The sequence below is a fragment of the Bufo bufo genome, chromosome 6, assembly GCF_905171765.1.
Source record: "Bufo bufo chromosome 6, aBufBuf1.1, whole genome shotgun sequence".
Classification (NCBI taxonomy): domain Eukaryota; kingdom Metazoa; phylum Chordata; class Amphibia; order Anura; family Bufonidae; genus Bufo; species Bufo bufo.
The window spans coordinates 173533235-173556566 of NC_053394.1; the positions used below are offsets into that span (position 1 = coordinate 173533235).

General features: G+C 43.4%; 1 protein-coding gene across 3 annotated transcripts in view; it reads left to right on the forward strand.

The window, feature by feature from the left end:
• The window catches only part of LOC121006072 (zinc finger protein 287-like), a 519245-nt gene extending 497901 nt beyond the window's left edge, over window positions 1-21344 (forward strand). For all 3 annotated transcript variants that reach the window (XM_040438963.1, XM_040438964.1, XM_040438965.1), the window contains 5 exons: window positions 1555-1664; window positions 11713-11806; window positions 13053-13165; window positions 17892-17988; window positions 19820-21344. In XM_040438963.1, the coding sequence (XP_040294897.1) occupies window positions 1555-1664; window positions 11713-11806; window positions 13053-13165; window positions 17892-17988; window positions 19820-20373 (968 nt within the window). In that variant the 3' untranslated portion in view covers window positions 20374-21344. The remainder of the gene's footprint in view (window positions 1-1554; window positions 1665-11712; window positions 11807-13052; window positions 13166-17891; window positions 17989-19819) is intronic.
• The last annotated feature ends 1988 nt before the right edge of the window (window positions 21345-23332 follow it).

A 23332-nucleotide genomic window follows, 5' to 3' on the forward strand; every position in this document is an offset into this window, starting at 1 on the left:
ATGACCAGCGCTGAGAAGCTGAGGTGTACCAAGGGGCTAGGACCTGCCCTTCAGCGCCCTAAACCCCTGAACCCTGCAACCGATTTTCACGAGACAGGTAACTCTTTAATCGGCAGGATCAAACCTACCGGACAGAATGTCTGGTTTAATGGGGTTGATCCTGCTAGCACTCTTTAAATCCTTTGATTGCTCCAGTCAAGAGTGACTGCAGCATAATCATAGGAGACTTGCCCCTTCAATTGTCACTGTGTTTCCCATTGACACAGTTAGGACTGAGGGACCCCTGTGCACTACTTGTGCCCTAAAAACAGACTGTGTCATAGTGCCACACAGGATATGGTATTGTTATTCGGGAGTGTGATCAACTAAACACGGAAACAAGTAATTTATTAATAAAATAATTTAAAATTTTTTAATAATTGTTATAATTTCATCAATGAAAAGTGACTTACACATATGTTACATAAAAAAAAATAATTTACAATTAGTTTGTATTCACACATCTTTATTGAAAATCATCTGTGTAGCAGCAGCCACTCACTGACAATTTTTCACACGGCAGTGAGGTTCTTATGTACGTGTAGGACATTGACCTGGCCACACAGTAATGCTAAGAGTTTCTAAGAACGAACCCTCAGCTGAAAAATGGTGTTGTGAATAGGATTATAGTGTTGGACCCCCAGGATAGGTTATCGATATCTGATTAGTGGGGTTCCAACTCCCGGCACCAACTCATACGAGTGCTACTTCCTCAAGATTACACTGCGCATCATCCTGGAAGTCTTGGTGGCGCAGTGTAATTACAAGTGCTTGTTCCAGTCATTTGAATAATTATGAGATTATGCGCAGTATAATCATGAAGCGGAAGCAGTGCTTGTGCGAGTGCTGTCTCCACTTCAAACAGCTGATCGATGGGGGTGCCGGGAGTCAGACCCCCACTGATCAGATACTGATTGCTACCTATCCTGAAGATAGGTCATCAATATGTACTGGCTGCACAACCCCTTCAAAGGGGTTGTCTCATCATAGACAATGGGGGCATATCGCTAGGATATGCCCCCATTGTCTTACAGGTGCGGGTCTCACCATTGGGACCCGTACCTATATAGAGAATGGAGCCCTGCAAGGTGGTGGCTGGAGGACTCTGGTCCAGCCACAACCAAGCCGGCTCCTCATAGAAGTGAATGGGAGAGTACCGCGCATGACTGGCCCCCACTCCCATTCATTTCTATGGGGCCGACGGAATTAGCCGAGCCAATGCTCGACTATTTTCACCGGCCCTATAGAAAATGAATGCAGTGCGCCCCCCTTCACTTGCGGGGCTCTGTTCTCGATATAGGTGCGGGTCCCAGCGGTGGGACCCGCACCTATAAGACAATGGGGGCATATCCTAGCGATATGCCCCCATTGTCCATGATGAGCCAACCCCTTTATGAATTTAGACAATCATGGCATCCTCGTACCATGCCATTACTGTAGCAACTGCCCCATTTCTCATGACCGCCACCCTTTTCTAAATACTCGTAAAACTTTTTTTGCAATTTTTCTACCCAGGCAAATCGAATATCAGTCATATGCACCAAAGCAGTCAAGGACCAGTAGATGTGACACAAAACATGGTGGATCTCCTAGTAGGACGCAGAGAGGATTCCTCTGAGACAAAGGTAAATGAATAGTGTATTGGCTGTGTAAAGCAGCAGTGTCTGGAAATAATAACTGAGTCCAGCTCTCAGGTGGTATATCCTTCATTAGCCTTCTCAAGCACGGGTCCTAATGGTTTGTTCATGAAAAAGTGGATCCAGTGGATCCAACCCCAGATACACATTGCTACCATCTTCTTTTATCAATTCTTTAATTCAGTTATTACAATACAAACAAAGGTACGTGAGCTCTCATAGAAAAGTATACAAAGAGTAGAATCAATACGATCATGAGAGACACATCGATACCTTATAGCCAAAATAGCTAATTACAGCAATATCAAATGAAAAGGTAGGACAAAGGACAAAAGAAGGGGGGGGCTGCTCCTACATGTTAAGATGGGCTGCAGGTAAAAAGTATACATTACAACGCATGTGTAAAAGTAAGACCTGGAGACTTATAAGAAAACTCTCTGAACCTCAGCTACAGTATCAAGGAGTAAGCAGGATGAAGATTGAGAATCCCTAGAGTTGAGGGAGATGTCAGATGAAAGATTGAACTGAAATTGTATCCATGGGGACCAGATCTTAAGCCACCTATCTCTCGTCATACTAGGCAGACTAGTAAGCTCCTCAAATTGGCATATTTGGTTTACCTTTGAAACCCATTCTTGAAAGAAGGGGTGGGGGGGGGGGGGGGTTGGCTAAGCCAATGATAGGGAATTCGGGCCTTGGTTGCCACCAATAGATGCGTGATTCGATTTCTTCGAGTGGTTTGTAACCAGAGCTAGGTCTGGCTAGTAAGACATGATCAATAGTAAGGGTAAAAAAAGGGAGAACGGATCTTCTGGATAGATTGCTCAATACGTTGCCAGTATGACGTTATCAGTGGTCACGACCACCAGATAGAGAGAGAACCGACGTGAATCTCACACCTCCAACAGTCCTTACAACTAGAAAGGTTATGTGTGAAGAGGAATTCTGGGGTTTTCTACCACCTTGTAAGAAGCTTATGATGATTCTCCTAACGTCTGACACAAGTGGAGAAACCATGAAATTATCTGAGAATTGTGTGGACTTCCGCATGAGTTAGGGACACGTCGAGTTCTCTTTCCCAAGAAGAAATATAGGCAGGTCTAGAGGAAGAAGAAGAGGGAGTTAGCGGCAAAGTGGCGTAGCTATAGGGGTCGCAGCGGTCGCAATTGCGACCGGGCCCCTAAGTCAGGGGGGCCCACGGGGCCCCCGCCTCAAGCCAGGAGAACGCGGCCCGCAGGCGCAGCTGATAACTGTCTGAAATCAGATTCACAGGACAGGGGGCGGAGCAGAGGCTGAGAGCCGAGCCCTGCGTGACGCGCACTGTGCAGGGCAGGGCCAGGCGAAGTGAGGAGGGGGAGCGGCTTCAGCCTTCAGTTGAGGTCGGAAGAGGAAGCTGCTGTGTGCAGCGCGTGGTGCTGCGAACTTGCGAGACGAGTGAGTGACTGTCTGACTCCGACCTCTCTCCCTATCCTGCGAGTGCAACTGCGAGACAGTCACTGACACTGACTGACTGACTACTGACTTACTCAGGTGAGCGTGGCGCCGGTCCGGCGGCGTGATAAACTGCCTGATCATCCGACCGGGGTCCTGGTCCGGTCCAGACTCCAGTGAGTGACTGTCCCTGAGTGAGTCCGGGCCCCCCTGACCCGCCTGGTGGGAGCGCCGGTGGTGAATCGTGATAACTTAAGCAAGCCCAGACCAGTCAATACCCCCTTTAGGAAATCTCAGTCACTCTCGTCATCAGATGTGACTGCAGCAGGCCAGCAGCGATCGATCAGCCAGGTCTGCCAGGATTAATGTGCATAGCCTGCGAGGCCCTCCTTAGGCAAGTGACAAACTGCCCCCCCTCAGTCTTAGGCAAGTGACAAACTGCCCCCTCCCCCTCAATCTTAGGCAAGTGACAAACTCAGCTCTGCTACGTCTACAATGAGCAACTACAGCAAATGTAATGCCAAACTGCAGTTCCTTGTGATGCCTTGGATAGCTTCCACTGGACCCACAGCCTGTGGGTCCAGTGGAAGCTATCCAAGGCATCACATAGAATAGAAGAACTGCAGTTTGGCATTACATTTGTTGTAGTTGCTCATTGTAGATGTAGCAGAGCTGAGTTTGTAACTTGCCTAAGAATGAGGTGGGGGAGCAGTTTGTCACTTGCCTAAGGGGGGGCCTCTCACTGTGCACATTAATCCTGGCTGATCGATCGCTGCTGCTCTCACATCTGATGAGAGATTTCCTAAGGGGGTATTGACTGGCATTAGGGACGGGCTGGTGGATGAGGGCAGCCATCCGGTCCTGCCTATTGATCACCCAGTTTGCACTTAGCTATGCCCAGGCCCCATGCCAGGGGGTCCCTGATGTAGTAACTGACCAATAACATGGATGGAGATCCCAGTGCCAGCTGCCTTGCTGGTGGACGATTGGCATATACTTCTGCTGTGGCCCACAGCAGAAGTATATGCCAATCGTCCACCAGCAAGGCAGCTGGCACTGGGATCTCCATGTTATTGGTTAGTTAATACATCAGATTCAGGGATGTATTAACTGGCGGCGTAATAAACTAAACCCCCCCCCCCAGTCTGTGACTGTCCCTGTCGGCTGCTGCAGATGAGGAATCTCATCTGTCCCTCCCTCTTGACTGATAGGGCTGCAGGCTCTGGACATGTTGTGGGGCCCTAAAAAGTCTCCCTCCTGCACTGCTGCTACAATGGTAGAAGAGCAGAGTACATGTGCTGCTACTTCTGGGTTGCAGTGAAGCCTCTGACTCTGAGCACATGCGCCACTAGGCGTGCAATTGTCCTGGTACGGCGAGATAGGACTGGACCGGTCTGTTCCTCCCAGCCACTATCATATGTCTCACTGTCATAAAGCTAAACTAACAGGATTGTGCTCCACACCTGGTGATGACATACCGCCATATGTATGAAGTGTACTTCAATAAAAATAAAAAAAATTACTACTTTTAGATGGCATCCTTATCATCATTATTATTATGCTCTTATTGGATTAAAATGTATTTTCTCTGTGAGATTTTAGTTCTGCAATTGGGCATGGTGGGCGTGCAGGGGTCTGGTGGTGTTAGGAAACGGTATTGAGGGTAGGGGGGCCCAAATTGAACTCTTGCACCAGGGCCCATGAGCCTATAGCTACGCCCCTGGCAAAGAATATAACTTTCCTAGACAATTGTAAAGAGGTTGATAAGGCAGTTTCAAGTGTAGTGAGTGAGCTGCCTTTTAAAGGAAAAAGCCTGGAGAAACTGTACTGTCAATTTCTGAAAATGTGTAAAGGGACGTTAATTGGGTGGGTTTCAATAGGTCACTGAGGGCATCATGTGATGGGACTGTACCTGCATGAAATAAACCAAATATGCTGCTACCCTATTCGGAATTGTGGGCCAACATGCATTTACTGCTGTCCAGCAATCGGACAGCAAGACAATGGATCCATAGAGCCTACAGGGACTAATGTTAAAGCAAAGACTTTAAAGGGGTTGTCTCACTTCAGCAAGTAGCATTTATCATGTAGAAAAAGTTAATAAAAGGCATTTACTAATTTATTATGATTGTCCATATTGCCACCTTTGCTGGCTTGATTCATTATTCCATCACATTATACACTGCTTGTTTCCATGGTTATGACCACCCTGCAGTCCATCAGAGGTGGTCATGCTTGCACGCTATAGGAAAAAGCACCAGCCTTTGTGCGCACCTACGGTCTCGGCCACCTGGAGGCTGGTGCTGTTCCCTTTAGTCAAGGAAGCGGCAAGCACGACCACCTCTGATGGATTGCAGGGTGGTCCTAACCATGGAAATGAACAGCATATAATGTGATGGAAAAAGGAATCCAGCCAGCAAAGGAGGCAATATGGACAATCACAATACATTAGTAAGTGCCTTGTATTAACTTTCTCTATATGATAAATGCTATTTTCTGAAGTGAGACAACCCCTTTAACCGCCTCCGAACGCAGCGACGCGTCCTGGAGGCGGTCGATTCATTCCTCCTGGACGCATATACGCGTCCTCTCGCGAGACGCGAGATTTCGGTCAGAGCCGGCCCGCGCATGCGCATCGCTGGCCGGCAGTAGTTCGAGGAGTATTTCGTCAGCAACCTGCCAGCCAATGATCGTCGCTGGCAGGTTGCTGATTTTTAAAAAATCTAATCAGAAGCCATCTAACACCTTATATTTGTAAATAAAAGGTGTTAAATGGCTTCTCTGCTCCTCCGCTGGTCCTTTTGGTCGGTTGGTTCCAGCAGAGGAGCAGACATCACTGTGAGTACCCACCAAACACCACACTTAGCCCCCAGATCACCCTCCATCACCCCCATCATCCCAATTAACCCCTTGATCGCCCCTGTCATTTACCTAGTGAAAGGGAAAAAAGTGATCAGTGTAAACTGTCACTTTTTTTTTTTCACTGGTATTGACTGTTAGGTTTAGGTTAGTTTAGGTCCCTTGGTTAGGTAGTTAGCGTCAGTTAGCGCCCAGCCCACCGCACCGCATTCACTTATTCGCTGATTAGCGTATCGCTAATCAGCATTTGTACTTTTATAGTATCTGTAAGTGATCAAAACTGATCACAGTCAAATCTATAATAGTATTAGTGTCACCTTAGCTCGCCCTCCACCCAAAACGCAGTGTTTGCCCGATCAGGCCTGATCGGTCGCCCACACGTGCGTTCACCCACGCCCGCCCCACCGCAGTGACAAAAAAATCAGTTTTTGGTGAAGTGGCGAGCACCAGAAGGGCAGTTGAAGCTGGTACGGTGGCACGTGCAATAGTTACCCCGTCGCAGCCACCGCAAAGACAGGCCCTTTTATGCCCAGCCTTTCCGGTGGAAACCAGTCCAAGTTTCCGAAATTAACATTTTTCTGGGCCTTCTCCTGAACATGGGTCTTACCAAAAAGCATGAATTGCGGTCATATTGGTCCATGAACCCGATTCATCACATGCCCATGTTCTCTGCTGCTATGTCCAGGACACGTTTTGAGACCATCCTGCGTTTCCTGCACTTTAGCGACAACAGCACCTCCCGTCCCAGATGCCACCCAGCTTTTGACCGGCTCCACAAAATTCGGCCCCTCATAGACCACTTCAACCAGAAATTTGCAGATTTGTATACCCCAGAGCAAAACATCTGCGTAGACGAGTCCCTAATACATTTTAAAGGGCGCCTTGGCTTCAAACAATACATCCCAAGCAAGCGCGCCCGGTATGGGATCAAATTGTATAAGCTCTGTGAAAGGGCCACAGGCTATACCCACAAATTTCGGATCTATGAGGGAAAAGATCAGACCCTGGAGCTGGTCGGTTGCCCTGACTACCTGGGGAGCAGTGGGAAGACAGTCTGGGACTTGGTGTCACCCTTATTTGGCAAGGGGTACCATCTTTATGTGGACAATTTTTACACAAGTGTGCCCCTCTTCAGGCATTTGTTCCTAGAACAGATTGGCTGCTGTGGCACCGTGCGACCTAGTCGCCGGGGCTTCCCCCAACGGCTCGTTACCACCCGTCTTGCAAGGGGAAAAAGGGCTGCCTTGTGTAACGAAGAACTGCTCGCGGTGAAATGGAGAGACAAGCGTGACGTTTACATGCTCTCCTCCATTCACGCAGACACGACAATACAAATTGAACGGGCAACCCGTGTCATTGAAAAGCCCCTCTCAGTCCACGACTATAATGCGCTCATGGGAGGGGTGGACTTCAATGACCAGATGTTGGCTCCCTATTTAGTTTCCCGACGCACCAGATGCTGGTATAAAAAGGTGTCTGTATATTTGATTCAATTGGCTGCATATAATAGTTTTGTTCTCTACAGTAAGGCTGGGAGAACAGGATCCTTCCTCAAATTTCAGGAAGAGATCATCAAGAACCTCCTGTATCCAGGAGGTTCCGTGGCCCCAACCACCAGTGTAGTGAGCCGTCTACACGAGCGACATTTCCCCAATGTCGTTGCTGGTACCTCAACCCAACCGTCACCCCAAAAAAATGTCGTGTCTGTAGCAGGAGTGGAATAAGGCGTGACACCCGCTATTTCTGTCCTGACTGCCCTGACCACGCTGCCCTATGTTTAGGGGAGTGTTTCCGGAAGTACCACACACGGGTACACTTAGCATAGGGATCGCATCTCACAGGACAGGCACACAGGGCTATTAGGGCCCTTTTACTCACAGCTGCTGCAAACCTCTCCTTTCACCTGGGATAAAGTGCATAATGTACTTCGCCACATCTTTGGGCGATTTGCGCTTTGCACATTGTCCCATGGGGAAGGAGAGATTTGTCCTATAAAAGAAAAAAAAAAAAAAAAAAAAAACACCAGTAAGCAAAAAAGTTAACGTTCAGTTCAAAAAGTTAAATAAAGTTTCTATGTTCGGTTCAAAAGTTATTATAAAGTTAATAAATTTATTGCGTTGCGGCCTGGTTTTTTCTTTTTTTTTTTTTTTTTTTTACCTTCCAGGTGGACCAACCGATGAACCAGCTGCAGCACTGATGTGCATTCGGACAGAAGCATTGCGCTGCTGTCAGATTACACAAAAGTCGGTGTATGCCGCGCTGCAAGACGAGATTTCTCCTCTGCAGTAAAAGATACGTTTGCCGAGGCATTTGAGCTGAGGAGGTGGCGGTGTTCATATGCTTTGGCAAACACTTTGTATATATAAAAAAAAGAATCCCAGCAATGATTTATTCATCCACATCGATTGATGTGAATGGAGAAATCTGGTTTGCCAGGGCATACGAGCTAAGTGGGTATGGATGTTGGGCGGAGCTCCTATGTCCTGGCAGACTCCTATCCCCTCCTTTTTTTTTTTTGGCAGAGATTTTTTTCATCCACATTGATCGATGCGAATGAAGAAATCTGTGCCGTTCATTTTTTTCTTTCAGCCCAGAGGCTGAACGGAAAAAAAAAAATCTCATTACCCGTATGCTCAATATAAGGAGAATAGCAGAAACTCCTAATGCTGGCCATACATGTAATGATTGCGGAGACCCTCAAATGCCAGGGCAGTACAAACACCCCACAAATGACCCCATTTTGGAAAGAAGACACCCCAAGGTATTCGCCGAGGGGCATATTGAGTCCATGAAAGATTGAAATTTTTGTCCCAAGTTAGCGGAAAGGGAGACTTTGTGAGAAAAAATCTAATAAAAATCAATTTCCGCTAACTTGTGGCAAAAAAAAATAAATTCTATGCACTCGCTATGCCCCTCATTAAATACCTTGGGGTGTCTTCTTTCCAAAATGGGGTCACATGTGGGGTATTTATACTGCCCTGGCATTTTAGGGGCCCTAAAGCGTGAGAAGAAGTCTGGGATCCAAATGTCTAAAAATGCCCTCCTAAAAGGAATGTGGGCCCCTTTGCGCATCTAGGCTGCAAAAAAGTGTCACATATGTGGTATCGCCGTACTCAGGAGAATTTGGGCAATGTGTTTTGGGGTGTCATTTTACATATACCCATGCTGGGTGAGAGAAATATCTTGGTCAAATGCCAACTTTGTATAAAAAAATGGGAAAAGTTGTCCTTTGCCAAGATATTTCTCTCACACAGCATGGGTATATGTAAAATGACACCCCAAAACACATTGCCCAACTTCTCCTGAGTACGGAGATACCACATGTGTGACACTTTTTTGCAGCCTAGGTGGGCAAAGGGGCCCACATTCCAAAGAGCACCTTTCGGATTTCACCGGCCATTTTTTACAGATTTTGATTTCAAACTACTTACCACACATTAGGGCCCCTAGAATGCCAGGGCAGTATAACTGCCCCACAAGTGACCCCATTTTGGAAAGAAGACCCCCAAAGGTATACCGTGAGGGGCATGGCGAGTTCCTAGAATTTTTTATTTTTTGTCACAAGTTAGCGGAAAACTATGATTTTTTTTGTTTTTTTATATATTTTTTTTCTTACAAAGTCTCATATTCCACTAACTTGTGACAAAAAATAAAAAATTCTATGAACTCGCTATGCCCCTCATTGATTACCTTGGGGTGTCTTCTTTCCAAAATGGGGTCACTTGTGGGGTAGTTATACTGCCCTGGCATTCTAGGGGCTCTAATGTGTGGTAAGTAGTTTGAAATCAAAATCTGTAAATAATGGCCGGTGAAATCCGAAAGGTGCTCTTTGGAATGTGGGCCCCTTTGCGCATCTAGGCTGCAAAAAAGTGTCACACATGTGGTATCTCCGTACTCAGGAGAAGTTGGGCAATGTGTTTTGGGGTGTCATTTTACATATACCCATGCTGGGTGAGATAAATATCTTGGTCAAATGCCAACTTTGTATAAAAAAATGGGGAAAAGTTGTCCTTTGCCAAGCTATTTCTCTCACCCAGCATGGGTATATGTAAAATGACACCCCAAAACACATTGCCCAACTTCTCCTGAGTACAGAGATACCACATGTGTGACACTTTTTTGCAGCCTAGGTGGGCAAAGGGGCCCACATTCCAAAGAACACCTTTCGGATTTCACCGGCCATTTTTTACAGATTTTGATTTCAAACTACTTACCACACATTAGGGCCCCTAGAATGCCAGGGCAGTATAACTACCCCACAAGTGACCCCATTTTTGAAAGAAGACACCCCAAGGTATTTCGTGATGGGCATAGTGAGTTCATGGAAGTTTTTATTTTTTGTCACAAGTTAGTGGAATATGAGACTTTGTAAGGAAAAAAAAAAATCATCATTTTCCGCTAACTTGTGACAAAAAATAAAAAGTTCTATGAACTCACTATGCCCATCAGCGAATACCTTAGGGTGTCTACTTTCCGATATGGGGTCATTTGTGGGGTGTTTGTACTGTCTGGGCATTGTAGAACCTCAGGAAACATGACAGGTGCTCAGAAAGTCAGAGCTGCTTCAAAAAGCGGAAATTCACATTTTTGTACCATAGTTTGTAAACGCTAAAACTTTTACCCAAACATTTTTTTTTAATCAAAGACATGTAGAACAATAAATTTTGAGAAAAATGTATATATGGATGTCGTTTTTTTTGCTAAATTTTACAACTGAAAGTGAAAAATTTCATTTTTTTGCAAAAAAATCAATAAATTTCGATTAATAACAAAAAAAGTAAAAATGTCAGCAGCAATGAAATACCACCAAATGAAAGCTCTATTAGTGAGAAGAAAAGGAGGTAAAATTCATTTGGGTGGTAAGTTGCATGACCGAGCAATAAACGGCGAAAATAGAGTAGGTCAGAAGTGTAAAAAATGGCCTGGTCATTAAGGGTGTTTAAGCTAAGGGGGCTGAAGTGGTTAATACCAAAAAGGGTTCAGGGGTTAGAAAAAATACAAAAGGAGACAAAATAAAATGACCTAAAACAAGCAAAACAGTTATAAATAAATGGGTGAAAAGGGCAGAAAAACCTAACCTACAAGCTATGGTCCTTCTATAGAAGGAAAATATGGAAAGACTCGTAGCTGATGCCTGCATTTGTAACCCTGTTCATATGGTCAGCCCCATGTTGTATAATTTCAGCCCTTGGCTCAGGTTTCCGAGCCACCCTTCAGTATCATTGTTCCTATCCTTTTCTGACTGGCTGCATTATAAGGGGCAAATTCCATGAATATTAATTTGTATGTGGTTTATTAAGTCACTTCCCTGAATAGGGTGGGGGTGCCCTGGGATGTCCATTTCCTCATTCTTTGTGCTTGTACAAGTGTTAAAAGTCACACTCTTGTTTCTCCAAGGACTGCTATAAAAATTCTCATGAGCAGTTCAAAGGGTGTTTTTACAAAGTTACATTTACACATCTGGAGACAAAACTATAATAGAATTCCCCTGACAAATCTATACATCCATGTCACCTTTTCATGACAATTTTTACGGTCCCATCTGCTACTGGCACATGTGAATGGGGTCTTACAGACAGACTTTGGCTTGTGAGAAGGCCCAGAACAAAAAAAAAATAGAAGAAATCTTTTATTTATTTTTAACAGTTTTTTGCAGTATGAGACTGAATATATTTATTATTTTCTGCATAATTTTTAAATGTTGTTACATCTGTTGTATTGATTGTGTTTTCTGTGTGTAATCTAGAATGCCCGCTTAAATATCGTGGTAATTGATGCTGGTGAAGACAAACTACGGTTTAAGGAAGAGGAGGAGGAAATTCCAATAGGTCCTAGATCAGGTGATTATAAATACCGTATTTTTCGCCCTATAAGACGCACCTAGGTTTTAGAAGAGGACAATAAGAAAAAAATATTTTTCATTAGACCTCAGATCAGGCCAGCAATCAGACCCCCAGTGTTAATCAGACCTCAGCTCACAGCCCCAATCAGACCCCCAATGTTAATAAGACCTCATATCTCAGACCCATGCCTCAGATCGCCACCCCCCCCCCCCCCCCCCCCAATGCCTTATATCAATCAGCCCCATGCCACAGAGCAAATAAATAAAATAAAAAAACACTTGCCTCTCCTGCACCGGACGCTGTTGCTCCACACCGCCAGCGCTCTTCTTCTTCCTGGCGCGGCTGTGACCCGATGGGCACATTGTGCGCTGCCACAGCACAGCCGAGGACCAGAATTAGTATTCGCCCCATAACATGCACTGACATTTCCCCCCACTTTGGGGGAGAAAAAAGTGCGTCTTATAGGACAAAAAAATACGGTATGTGAATCCATGCCTACTCAGTGGGTGAACCTTTACTTTTATATTAGGGATACCCATAGAATGAGTTGGGGTGATTTGGCTAATAAGGGGTTCATGTGAACCCTAGTGCTTGGTCAGTAGTGTTGGTTCTGGAAAATACGGGATGCCGTTTGTGGCAGAAAAATACGCCATTTTTTTTACCATAAATTCGCTGCAAAATCCACATAAGTTATTTGAGAATTTGCCATAGATTTCACCCTGTGTATGTCAAAGAGTGTAATCCACAGTGGAAACCCGCAGCATAAATTGACATGCTGTGGATTTAAAATCCATTCTGTAGGCCAGTTTCCAAGATTTCTTAAAATCACATCCATTTGAGGCTACTTTCACATCAGCGCTATTTATGTCCCTTCTGCTCCGTTATAGGAGCAGAAGAAGGAAAATAACAGAAGTGGCGGATTCTGCACATAATTGACAGGAACGATGCCTAACAGATCCCATTGACTATCATTTTTTTTAGTGGAAAAGAAGTCTTGCATGCAGAACTTTTTTCTCTGCTATTTTTGACGTAATCTGTAATGGAAACCCCGAATTGAGTCTCCAATGCAGACATGAATGTAGCCTTACTGGTACTGTAAAACGCTGTGGGTTTACCATATGCAAATCCACTACAGTAAAAAATATAGGAAAATTGTTTAGATTCTGTACATTTATCATAAGGTTTTTTTAAACATTCATTTTTGACACTTGTGTCCTTTGTATGTATGTTTTCTGTTGTACAGATTGTTCTGAGAACAAATTTCAAAAAGCTCCTAGGCCTCTTAATTCAAAGGAGTGCACAGAGACGGAAGATGAGGAGAGTGATGACACGGACACGGAGACGGAGGAAGATGAGGTAGGTATCATTTCTGTCTTTTAATTACAGAAGTGGATATCACAGTAGTGGGATGACTTTTGGTAGTTTCATCTCCCTTGCTTATTAGTAAAACAGATTCCCAGAGATGTGTGTGTATATACGCTCCATACACGGCGGGTTGCGGCTGTATCATACAGCCGGCATCCGTCCACACTGACAGGGCGCGGTGATAGCGCCGCCCCTGTCATTTATCCCCTCAGGTACCGCAATCGAAGCTGATTGCAGCACCTGTGAGTGAAGGCAGAGTGTTGCGGCTCCCTTTGCCTTCCAGTCGGAGTCCCCACAGTGAAATCGCAGGGCTCCGATCGGTTGTCATGGCAGCCTGCAATGCCTACCATGGCATTCTCCTTACTGATGCATAGCTCAGAATGGAGAGTGTAGAAATCCTATTCACCCTAATAGAAATCTATTAGGGTGAGTAGGAGAGGGGAGGAAAAGATCCCATGTACTAGGCCCCTAAGGGGTCTAATAGTAAAAAAAACTTTTCCCAATTTTACATATAAAAATATATAAACAATAAAAAAATAAACATATTAGGTATCGCCGCATCCGAAAATGTCTGAACTATTTTTTTTAAATTCCTGTATGGTGAATGCCATAACAGAAAAAAAAAATTGAAAACGCCATTTTATTGTCATCTTGTTTCCCCCCCCCCCCCCCCAAAAAAATATAACTTAATAACAGTGATCAAAAATACGTACCTACCATAAAAATGGTAAACCACAAAAAGCCAGCTCTCATACAGCTCTGTAGACCGAAATATAAAAAAGTTATGGCTGTCAGAATATGGCAATGCAAAGAAAATGTATTCTTTTTTTTTTTCCCAAAAGGTTTTTATTTATTTTTTCCCCAAAAGTTTTTTTTTTTTTTTAAAGTAGTAAAACAAAAAAAAATATACAAGTTTGGTATTGCCGCATTCGTATTGAGCCGCAGAATAAGGACATCAGTTCATTTTTAGCACACAATGAATTTGATCAAACTGTATACTAATTGCCTCTTCTAGTGCACAGCAAATGATTGATAGCATTGCTGCATAGCCATGTTTTATCATAAGAAATGCTGCTCATTATTGTAAACAATGGTCATATCAGTAGCATAGGAATGAGTAGGTGCGATCCAGATTCACTCTACAAACTATAAGCATTTCCACTATAGTTTCTTTTCCCCCCTCCCCTGAATCAGCACTCCTCCCCATTTGGCTCAGGTGCTTTTAAATTAGCAGAAGTCTGCATAGGGTCTATAAATTCCTACCACATCCCAGTTGGAGTCCCTGGGAGGCCGTGAACAGGTGAACCTTTTGCACCAGTTCACATGCGGCGCTGGACGGTGGCCGTCGCTGCTTCTGTGCCGTGCTGGTGGAGCGATGGGACCCGGGGCCCAGGTGGCCTCACTGTACAGTGGGGCCGCTGTGCGGCTGCTGGATCCCATTGCCTGCTGGAGCGGCGTGGAGGCACGGCGGTCGCCGCACGGCTCTGCGCCATGGTTAGAGTAGGTTCCCACTTAAACAAGAGGCAACCTTGTCGCGGTAAGTGGGCCTATGCTCTTTGATCAAACTGTATACTAATTGCCTCTTCTAGTGCACAGCAAATGATTGATAGCATTGCTGCATAGCCATGTTTTATCATAAGAAATGCTGCTCATTATTGTAAACAATGGTCATATCAGTAGCATAGGAATGAGGAGGTGCGATCCAGATTCACTCTACATACTATAAACATTTTTTTATTTTGCCACACAGAATTTTTTTTCCCGTTTTCCAATACAAGTTATGGTAAATTAAATGATAGCATAAAAAAATGTATCTTGTCCCACAAAAAAATAAGCCAGAAGAATAAAAAGTTATGGTTATTGGAACATGGGGGGAAAAATTGAAAATGCCAAAATGAAAATAAGGCTCGACGCCAAAGGGTTCAGATCTGCGCAGATAAATCTTCCCCAGTGTAAATTCCATAAGTGCATTCATTTTTGCAGCCATTTTGTTTATTACTTCACTGCATCTTAATAAAAAAATGGAGAAACTGCAGATAGTCTGAAAGTGTCTACAGCTTCTGTACAGACTTATAAGTTTCCATGGTAACAGATTACAAACAAAGCCCTCTGTAGTCTGGTTCTACAATCATATCCCTTCCATCTGTTTCTTACTTCTTCGTAGCATAAATATTATGTAGGATTCCAAGATGTAGGGGACAGATAAAAGGATGTACGACTACAGGATCAGACTACACTGGGTCGGTTCTTCTTAAATGTGCACCCTGCCTGTGACATGCATGCTGCTGCGCAGTGTATATATAACCTGCAGCCTCTCCTGTGCCTTAGCCTGCATTTGTTGTTTTGCAGCATTCTGCTCACAGTTTGGAATGATCTATAAAACTAGCACTTCTGATATGGAATCGGCCATATGAAGTTTGTTTGATATCAAGTGGCATGTAGTGACCAGAGCTTTTTAGCATCAAGCTTTTGGAGAGATCCTGCATATTAAAACTTAGAGGTTGCATTGATTAAGAATAGAACACCTTAAAGACTGGGCCAAATTTCATTTTAACATTTTTAGTTTTTTACTCCCTGCCTTCCCGAAGCAATAAAGTTTTTATTTTTCCATTCACGTAGCCATATGAGGGCTTGTTTTTTGTATTTCCATTTTATATTGCATATGATATAGTGGGAAGCTGGAGAAAGTTTCCAAATGGGGTGGAATTGCGACCCCCCCCCCCCCAATTCTGCGGTTGTTTTATGGGTTTCATGTGATAAAACTGACCTGTTACCTTCATTCTGCAAATCGGTACGATCACAGGAATACCACATTTTTATAGTTTTTATTGTTTTTTAATACCCTAAAAAAATGAATAGTTTTAAAAAAAAATTTTTCCTTGCATCACCATATTCTGACCGCCACAGATTTTTTATATTTATGTCTACGGAGCTGTGTGAGGGGTAATTTTTTTTGCAGGGCAATCTGTAGTATTTATTGATACCATTTTGGAATATTTTTATTTCTTTTTTTAAACACATTTTGTTTACATTTTTAGCCGTTGAAGAGACAAAAATGCAGCAATTTGTCCATTTTTTTCCCCCCGCTACAGCGTTCACCATATGGGATAAATGTTTTTAATTTAAACAGTCTGGGTGTTTTGGAACATGGCGAAGTCTTATTTTATTTATATTTTTTATAGTGGAAAAGGGGGTGGTTTGAATTTTTGAATCTTATTTTTTTTATATTTTTTATTTTATTTATTTATATATTTTTACCTTTTTTAACACTTATTTTAAGTCCCCCTAGGGGACTTTAGCATGTGATCCCCTAATTCACCATGTTTCTATGGAGCCCTGCCATAGACAGGGGTCAATGGGAGCTTTGCTGTGGCAGAACTTGGAGCCTTCAGAAGGCCCAAGGCTGCCATAGCAGCTGAATGGTTCCCTCAATTTTGCCGCAGAGAACTGTTCAGGTACCGGAAGCACCGCACTCCTGGGAATTCACCGCTCAGATGTCATGGTCGAAATTGACCACGGCATCTCCGAGGATAAAAGTCCATGATCTGCGTTACCGTGGATAATAATAATAACCCTAATTTATATAGCGCCACCATATTCCACAGTGCTTTACAATTCAGAGGGTTGATGTACAAATCAAAAGACATCACAAAGTTACACAATGAACCAAATAAAACACTAGGATTGAGGGTCCTGCTCGCAAGAGCTTACAATTTATGAGGGACGGGGGTGTCGCAAAAGGTGAAGTTAGTTGTTTTACAAAGCGGTCCAGCCACCTATATACTAAATAGAGTTGTGCAGGCCGAGCTGCATGAGCTAGTGCAGGGATGCCAAATCTACGGCAAGGGGAGGTAACAAACAGGTCAGTAGTCACAGACAATGCCTTTGGGTGTCTTCTGTCTGCTCAGTTTCTGAGCGGACGCCATGTAAAGTGCAGACTTCTGCCATACGTGTATGACTGATCTCCTTAAGAGTCCCTTCTCTGCTGATGGGGAGTCCAATGCCAACATGGGAGAAATTGTCAAGTAATCAATTGATTAATATTGTAAAAAATTCTCTCAAATTTGAAATCAGCATTCTGAAATTGTGGCTATAAAACCTTGAATCCAGTATTCTTACACTTTTGTACAATGAAATTATATTTATTCGATTATGAAACGGACTAAATAAATTTCTTTAAAGTTCTAGTTGCTTTACCAAGAAAGATTAGGGAAACTGTGGTTTTAAATTTGAAGCTTAAAACAAAGACAGCGGGTGGAGGGGTCTAATTTCTCTGTATACAATAACAGATATATATTCCATAGTAGAAGGCGAGAAGATATTGGTGTCTGGCTTGGAGCAGCATGCAGGCTCGGACTGGTCCACAGGGTAGCAGTTGAATCCCATGGTGGGCCCCTAGTACCCCATCTCCTTCTAAAGTGGCAAAGTACAGTGGAGGCACTACATAAAGATGGACTGCATACATATTTAGTTCCCCGAAAACCCTTTTAAATAATCTATGCTAGTTTTCATATGGACACATAGGCTGGTTGAAATAACTAGGCTATATGTCAATATGAAAAACAGGATAGATTATTTAAAAGTGTTTTCGGGGAACTTAATATTGATGGTCTATCCAAAGGATAGGTCATGAGTATTAAGTTCCATAATGAAATGTCATAAAAGTAATGGTTATGAAAAGGTTATATGTTGCTCTTACTTATTTTGTGTCTGATAGGACGACAGTGTTAGTGGTCTGAAGATTATTGTTAAGTCAGAAGAAGTGGTGACCCATGTGAAAATTAAAGAAGAGGTTGCTTCAGCCATCATCCCAGGTGTGTAAGAAATCTTACTTAATTTTCCTCATTCTTAGGGCTCATGCACACAAACAAATTTTCTTTCCATGTCCGTTCAGTTTTTTTTTGCGGACCATATGCAAAACCATTCATTTCTATGAATCCACAAAAAAAACGGAAGGTGCTCTTTGTGCATTCCGTTTCCGTATGTCCATATTTTCTTTCAGCAAAAAAATAGAACATGTCCTAATATTGTCCGCATTACGGACAAAGATAGTACTGTTCTATTAGGGGCCAGCTGTTCCGTTCCGCAAAATACGGAATGCACGCGGACGTAATCGATATTTTTGCAGACCGCAAAATACATATGGTCGTGTGCATGAGGCCTTATACGGATAGTCTCATGCTTTTTCCAAAGCACAGGCTGGCTGAGTCCAGCAGAGTCCAAGCTGCTGCGGTATCCTAAGGGTTAATATTCTTCTCACATGCCTTTTTAACAGGGCTGTGAAGTCTAGAAATCTACTAACTGATATAAAATATATATTATTAATATAGTATAGTTGATTTATTGAACGCAGAACCTGTTGCATATTTACCTTTATAGGAATTTTGGAAACTCCATCTAAGGCCCCTATTTATCAAAAAAACTGCGATAACTGGGAGTTGAAGCAGCAATTGAACATCAGTAATCACCCCTCCTTTATTCTCTCCCCTTTTTTCAGCTGGCCATACATATGAGATAGTGGTCGCCTGAATGCTCAAGCTGAGCATGCTTAGGGTACTTTCACACTAGCGTTTTAGTTTTCCGGTATTGAGTTCCGTCACAGGAGCTCAATACCGGAAAAAAACGCTTCAGTTTTATCCTAATGCATTCTGAATGGAGAGCATTCCGTTCAGGATGCATCAGTTCAGTCCCTCTTACGTTTTTTTGCTGCAGTTTTATCTCAGGCCAAAAATACTGATCACTTGCTGGAATGCCGGATCCGGCATTTATTTACATTGAAGTGTATTAGTGCCGGCATTAAGTGTTCCGGCAAAACGGATCCGGATTTCCCGTCTGCGCATGTGCAGACCTTTAAAAATCCCCCAAAAAATTTATGCCGGATCTGTTTTTCCGGATGACACCAGAGAGACGGATCCAGTATTTCAATGCATTTGTCAGACGGATCCGTCTGACAAATGCCATCAGTTTGCGTCTGTATTGCCAGATCCGGAATCCTCTGCCGCAAGTGTGAAAGTACCCTAATGTAGTGAATGGGGAGAGGGGAGAAAGCTGCTGACAGACATCTCTGAGTACACCAAGTACAAAAGTATTGGGCGTTCGAATCCAAAGTGCCTTATGCTTATCTTCCACGAAATTAGCCACAGGTAGAAAGTCGGGAGGCCCCATATGCATTAGGTGATCTGTCAGTCACAGTATTTGTGACTTTTTTCCACCAGAAAACTGGAGTGGGGGGGAGGGGGATGTAAAATTCCCCCTCAATGTATCTTCATGCTGCTACTCCAAGAACCTTAGCTAAAATGCATCTGCCCTGCACATTCCTCCTCTGAAGACCACAAGAGGTGGTTCACCACCAATGTAGTCATCTCAGAACTGCTAGAGAGAACAGGAAGGAGAGTAATTAAGATGATAGCAAGTTTGTTATTACTATTATATATGAGCCATTTCTGTCAGAGTTGAAAGTTTGGCTGACTGACTCCAAGGTCCGTAAAGGTGGTTACATACATATTCATGGATGCCCACTTCTTACCATCATCAGAGAGCAGTATAATTCGGATGAAGGGATATCATTTTGTTACAGTAGTGTCGGACTGAATTTGCTGTGTTAGCTGGTATAATTTTCACAGTAAATGCCTTTCCATTTTACAGATGGTACGAAAGCCTGCCTCGAACATCAGACAAGCAAACAAGACACGGCAGCGTCCACAGCAGACAAGAAAATCTTCCCCTTCAACCGCAAATTGGTGACTGCAGAAAAGCCGTTTTTTTGCGCCGACTGTGGGGGTTTCTTCAAGCACAAGTCCAGTCTGGTCCTGCACCGTAGAATCCACTCTGGTGAAAAACCATTTACATGTTCACATTGTGGGAAAGAATTTATACAGAAGGCGAATTATATTCGACACCAGAGACTTCACACAGGCGAGAAGCCATATAAATGTACTGAGTGCGGGAAGCTGTACGCACAGAAACAAAGCCTCATCTTGCATCAAAAGTTTCATGCTGAAAATGAACCTTTCTCATGCCCTGAATGTGGGGAAAACTTTATTCGTCAATCTCATCTGGTCAATCATAGGAAAACACACAAAGGTTTGAAGCGTTATTCGTGCCCAGACTGCGGAGATTTCTTCATGTTGAGGTCCAGCCTGGTCATTCATCAGAGGGTTCACAGTGCTGAAAAGCCGCTTACTAGCTCAGTTGATTAAAAGATTAGAATATCTCCGGACATGTGAAAAACATACTGTTTGCTGCACTATATACTGTATATTAAAGGAGCTTGTCTTGTAAGATGAGCCATTCCCATTAAACAGAGCACAAAAGAAGTGATTGGGGGCCTTATAGACTTAATACCCTTCGTGGCAAGACTCAAGTATTTTCTTTTTGATACGTTGAGTCGTGATATGGGGACATATGAGATCTTATAGAGCTGCAGTCTGGATGTGGGGTCCCCTGATGGCTTGGCCCCATCTGACACTTCAATTGTGCTCCTCAGTTTGTAAATTTTGCCTGGCTTTTGGGAGCCAACTGGTTCATCATCTTGGGAAATCATGGTTGCTGGGGTTTTCCAACCAGTAACCCACATGCATAGGAAAGTTTGCCATCCAGACAATGCTAAAACGAAGGAGGTCTGGTACTCTCCCAAATTGCGTCTCACGAGAAATACCAGCCAAGGACTCCTGGGACCCCCACCGATCAGCTGTTTGAAAGGGCTGCAGCCTGTTCACAGTACATCAAGCACATCGCCATATATTGTATAGCAGCTGTACTTGGTATTGCAGTCCTGGCTCATCCACTTGAATGGGACTGAGCTGCACATAGGACATGTGACCAATGAACATAATGTTTCTGGCCTAGGAAGAATTTGTGCCGCTCACTGGAGTGCCACATCCTCTTCAAACAGCAGATCAGTGGGGGTGCCAGAAGTTAGACCTCCACTAATCAGATATTAATGACCTATCCTGAGGTAAAAATTACATCAGTGTTCATGTGAATCAATAGCTACGATTGATATAATTATTTATTGTATTCCAGTTGAAGAGCAGGACAATGGGGCTTGTTAAAGGGCATCTGTCAGCAGTTTTGTACCTATGAAACTGGCTGACCTGTTACATGTGCACTTGGCAGCTGAAGGCATCTGTGTTGGTCCCACGTTGATATGTGCCCACATTACTGAGAAAAGGAGCAATGGGGTGTTGCCGTTACACCTAGAAGCTCTGCAACTGCAGCACCTTCTCAACTTTGATTGACAGGACCAGGCAGTGAAAATATCATCATGTCTGACCCTGTCAATCAAATTGCAAAGGGGGCAGAGCCTCAAGGTGTAACAGCAACACCCCATTGCTCCTAAAGGCTCATTTGCATATATTAAATTGTTTTTCTCAGCAATGTGAACACATGAACATGAGACCAACACAGATGTCTTCAGCTGCCCAGCGCATATGTAACAGGTCATCCAGTTTCATATCTGCTGACAGATGGCCTTTAAATGTTTTCCACTGTCTCAGACTTCTTCCTTTCTAATATTCCTGCTGTGGTGCTAGTCTGAAGCAATGGAGTCAGTGGTCACAGGGCTGTCCAACCAATAACATTAAACTGAAGCAGATCATGTTTCATCAATGGGTAGAAAATTTAAACCCTCATTTATAAAAAAACGGTCTAACCGGCAGCAACCAATCACAGTGCAGTTTTCGTTTTTCTAGAGCAGTGTAAGGAATGAAAGCAGAGCTCTGATTGGTTGCTTTGGGTAAGAAGGGCAGTTTTGATAAATCTAACCCATAGTTCCAGGTTTTATTTTATACCATTATTCCAGTGTTTGTGCTTAGCAGGTTACTATGCTTACGCTTTTTAGAACTGCTGTTGTTTCATGGTTAATGGCTTTGTTATATAATACACTTGTAAATTATGGAAGCAAAGGGAGTCATATCATTTTCATTAAATGACTGTATGCTTATCTCATGTTTCGCATGATTTCTTTGGAGAAGTAGATTCCCAGACATAAAATATTCAAATGTCAGACAAAAAAAGTATTCAACCCCCTAAAAATCTAGATTTGTCTTGATTTCTTCCAGTAGTTTTTATTGTCCAGTAACCTCTTTCCAATTCTTGATTCATTACGTTTTTAACATTATTTGGCTGGTTGACGCATGTGACCGCAGCTTTTAGATTTCTGATCAGATGTTACATTCTAGAACATTCATCTTTGTGCCTGGGATCACTTTTCTGCTGAAGGGTGACCTTTTCAGCCATGACACCTTCCAATACAGGCCACTCATATTGTCAGCTCCTAAGTGAGTATTGGGCTCTCTGTGGCTTTCCTCACAAGTCTCCTGCTTACTCTCTTAAAACCCCATTGGACGGCATTAAAAGTCGATGAGCTCCATCGCGTCAATGGATCCAGCCATCACCGCCATGTGGGACGCAGACTACACAGGTCGCAGAGAGATCAATTCTGACCCACAGAGAAGCACCAGGCTGGCTACAAGAGGAACCAGGACCATAACGATAAAAAACTCAAGCCTTTATTTAAAATACATGTTAAGAACAATGTGGTGTGCATCCATAGACCTAAGATGGGTTTGAGCCCTATCATGGGTCCTTAGTCTACCCATCATAGGTTTTGAAATGCGTAAGCATGAACCCATCGGACCGGAAGTCATCACATCCCATTCCCTTTTCATGTGACCATTGGTCTTAGTGGTCACTTGTGCAAGAATGGCATGTGACCACAAAGCCTTTGTGGCTACATACTGTACATACTGTACTATTCTTGCTCATGTGACCTTTTAAGGTCAATGACTGGCTACAACAGTCTCTGATATGGCAGCCACCCCACTACAATGACGGGACTTTCAAAAGTGAGTTTATTTTTTACACACATTCCCCTGCCTGTAATTCATTTTTCATTTTTAGCAGACAACCCCTTTTAAGGACACAGCCTATTTTGGCCTTCAGGACACCACTGTTTTTCATCACTGCCTTCAAAGAACCATGTTTTTTTATTTTTCCATTAACGTAGTCATGTGAGGGCTTGTTGTTTGCAGGTCAAGTTATAATTTTTTTTAATGGAACCATTTTGGGGTACAGATTTTTATTGCTAGTTTTATTGGGTTGATCCTGATGACAGAGGTCCTTTAACTTCATCTTATGTGTCAATATGATTATGGA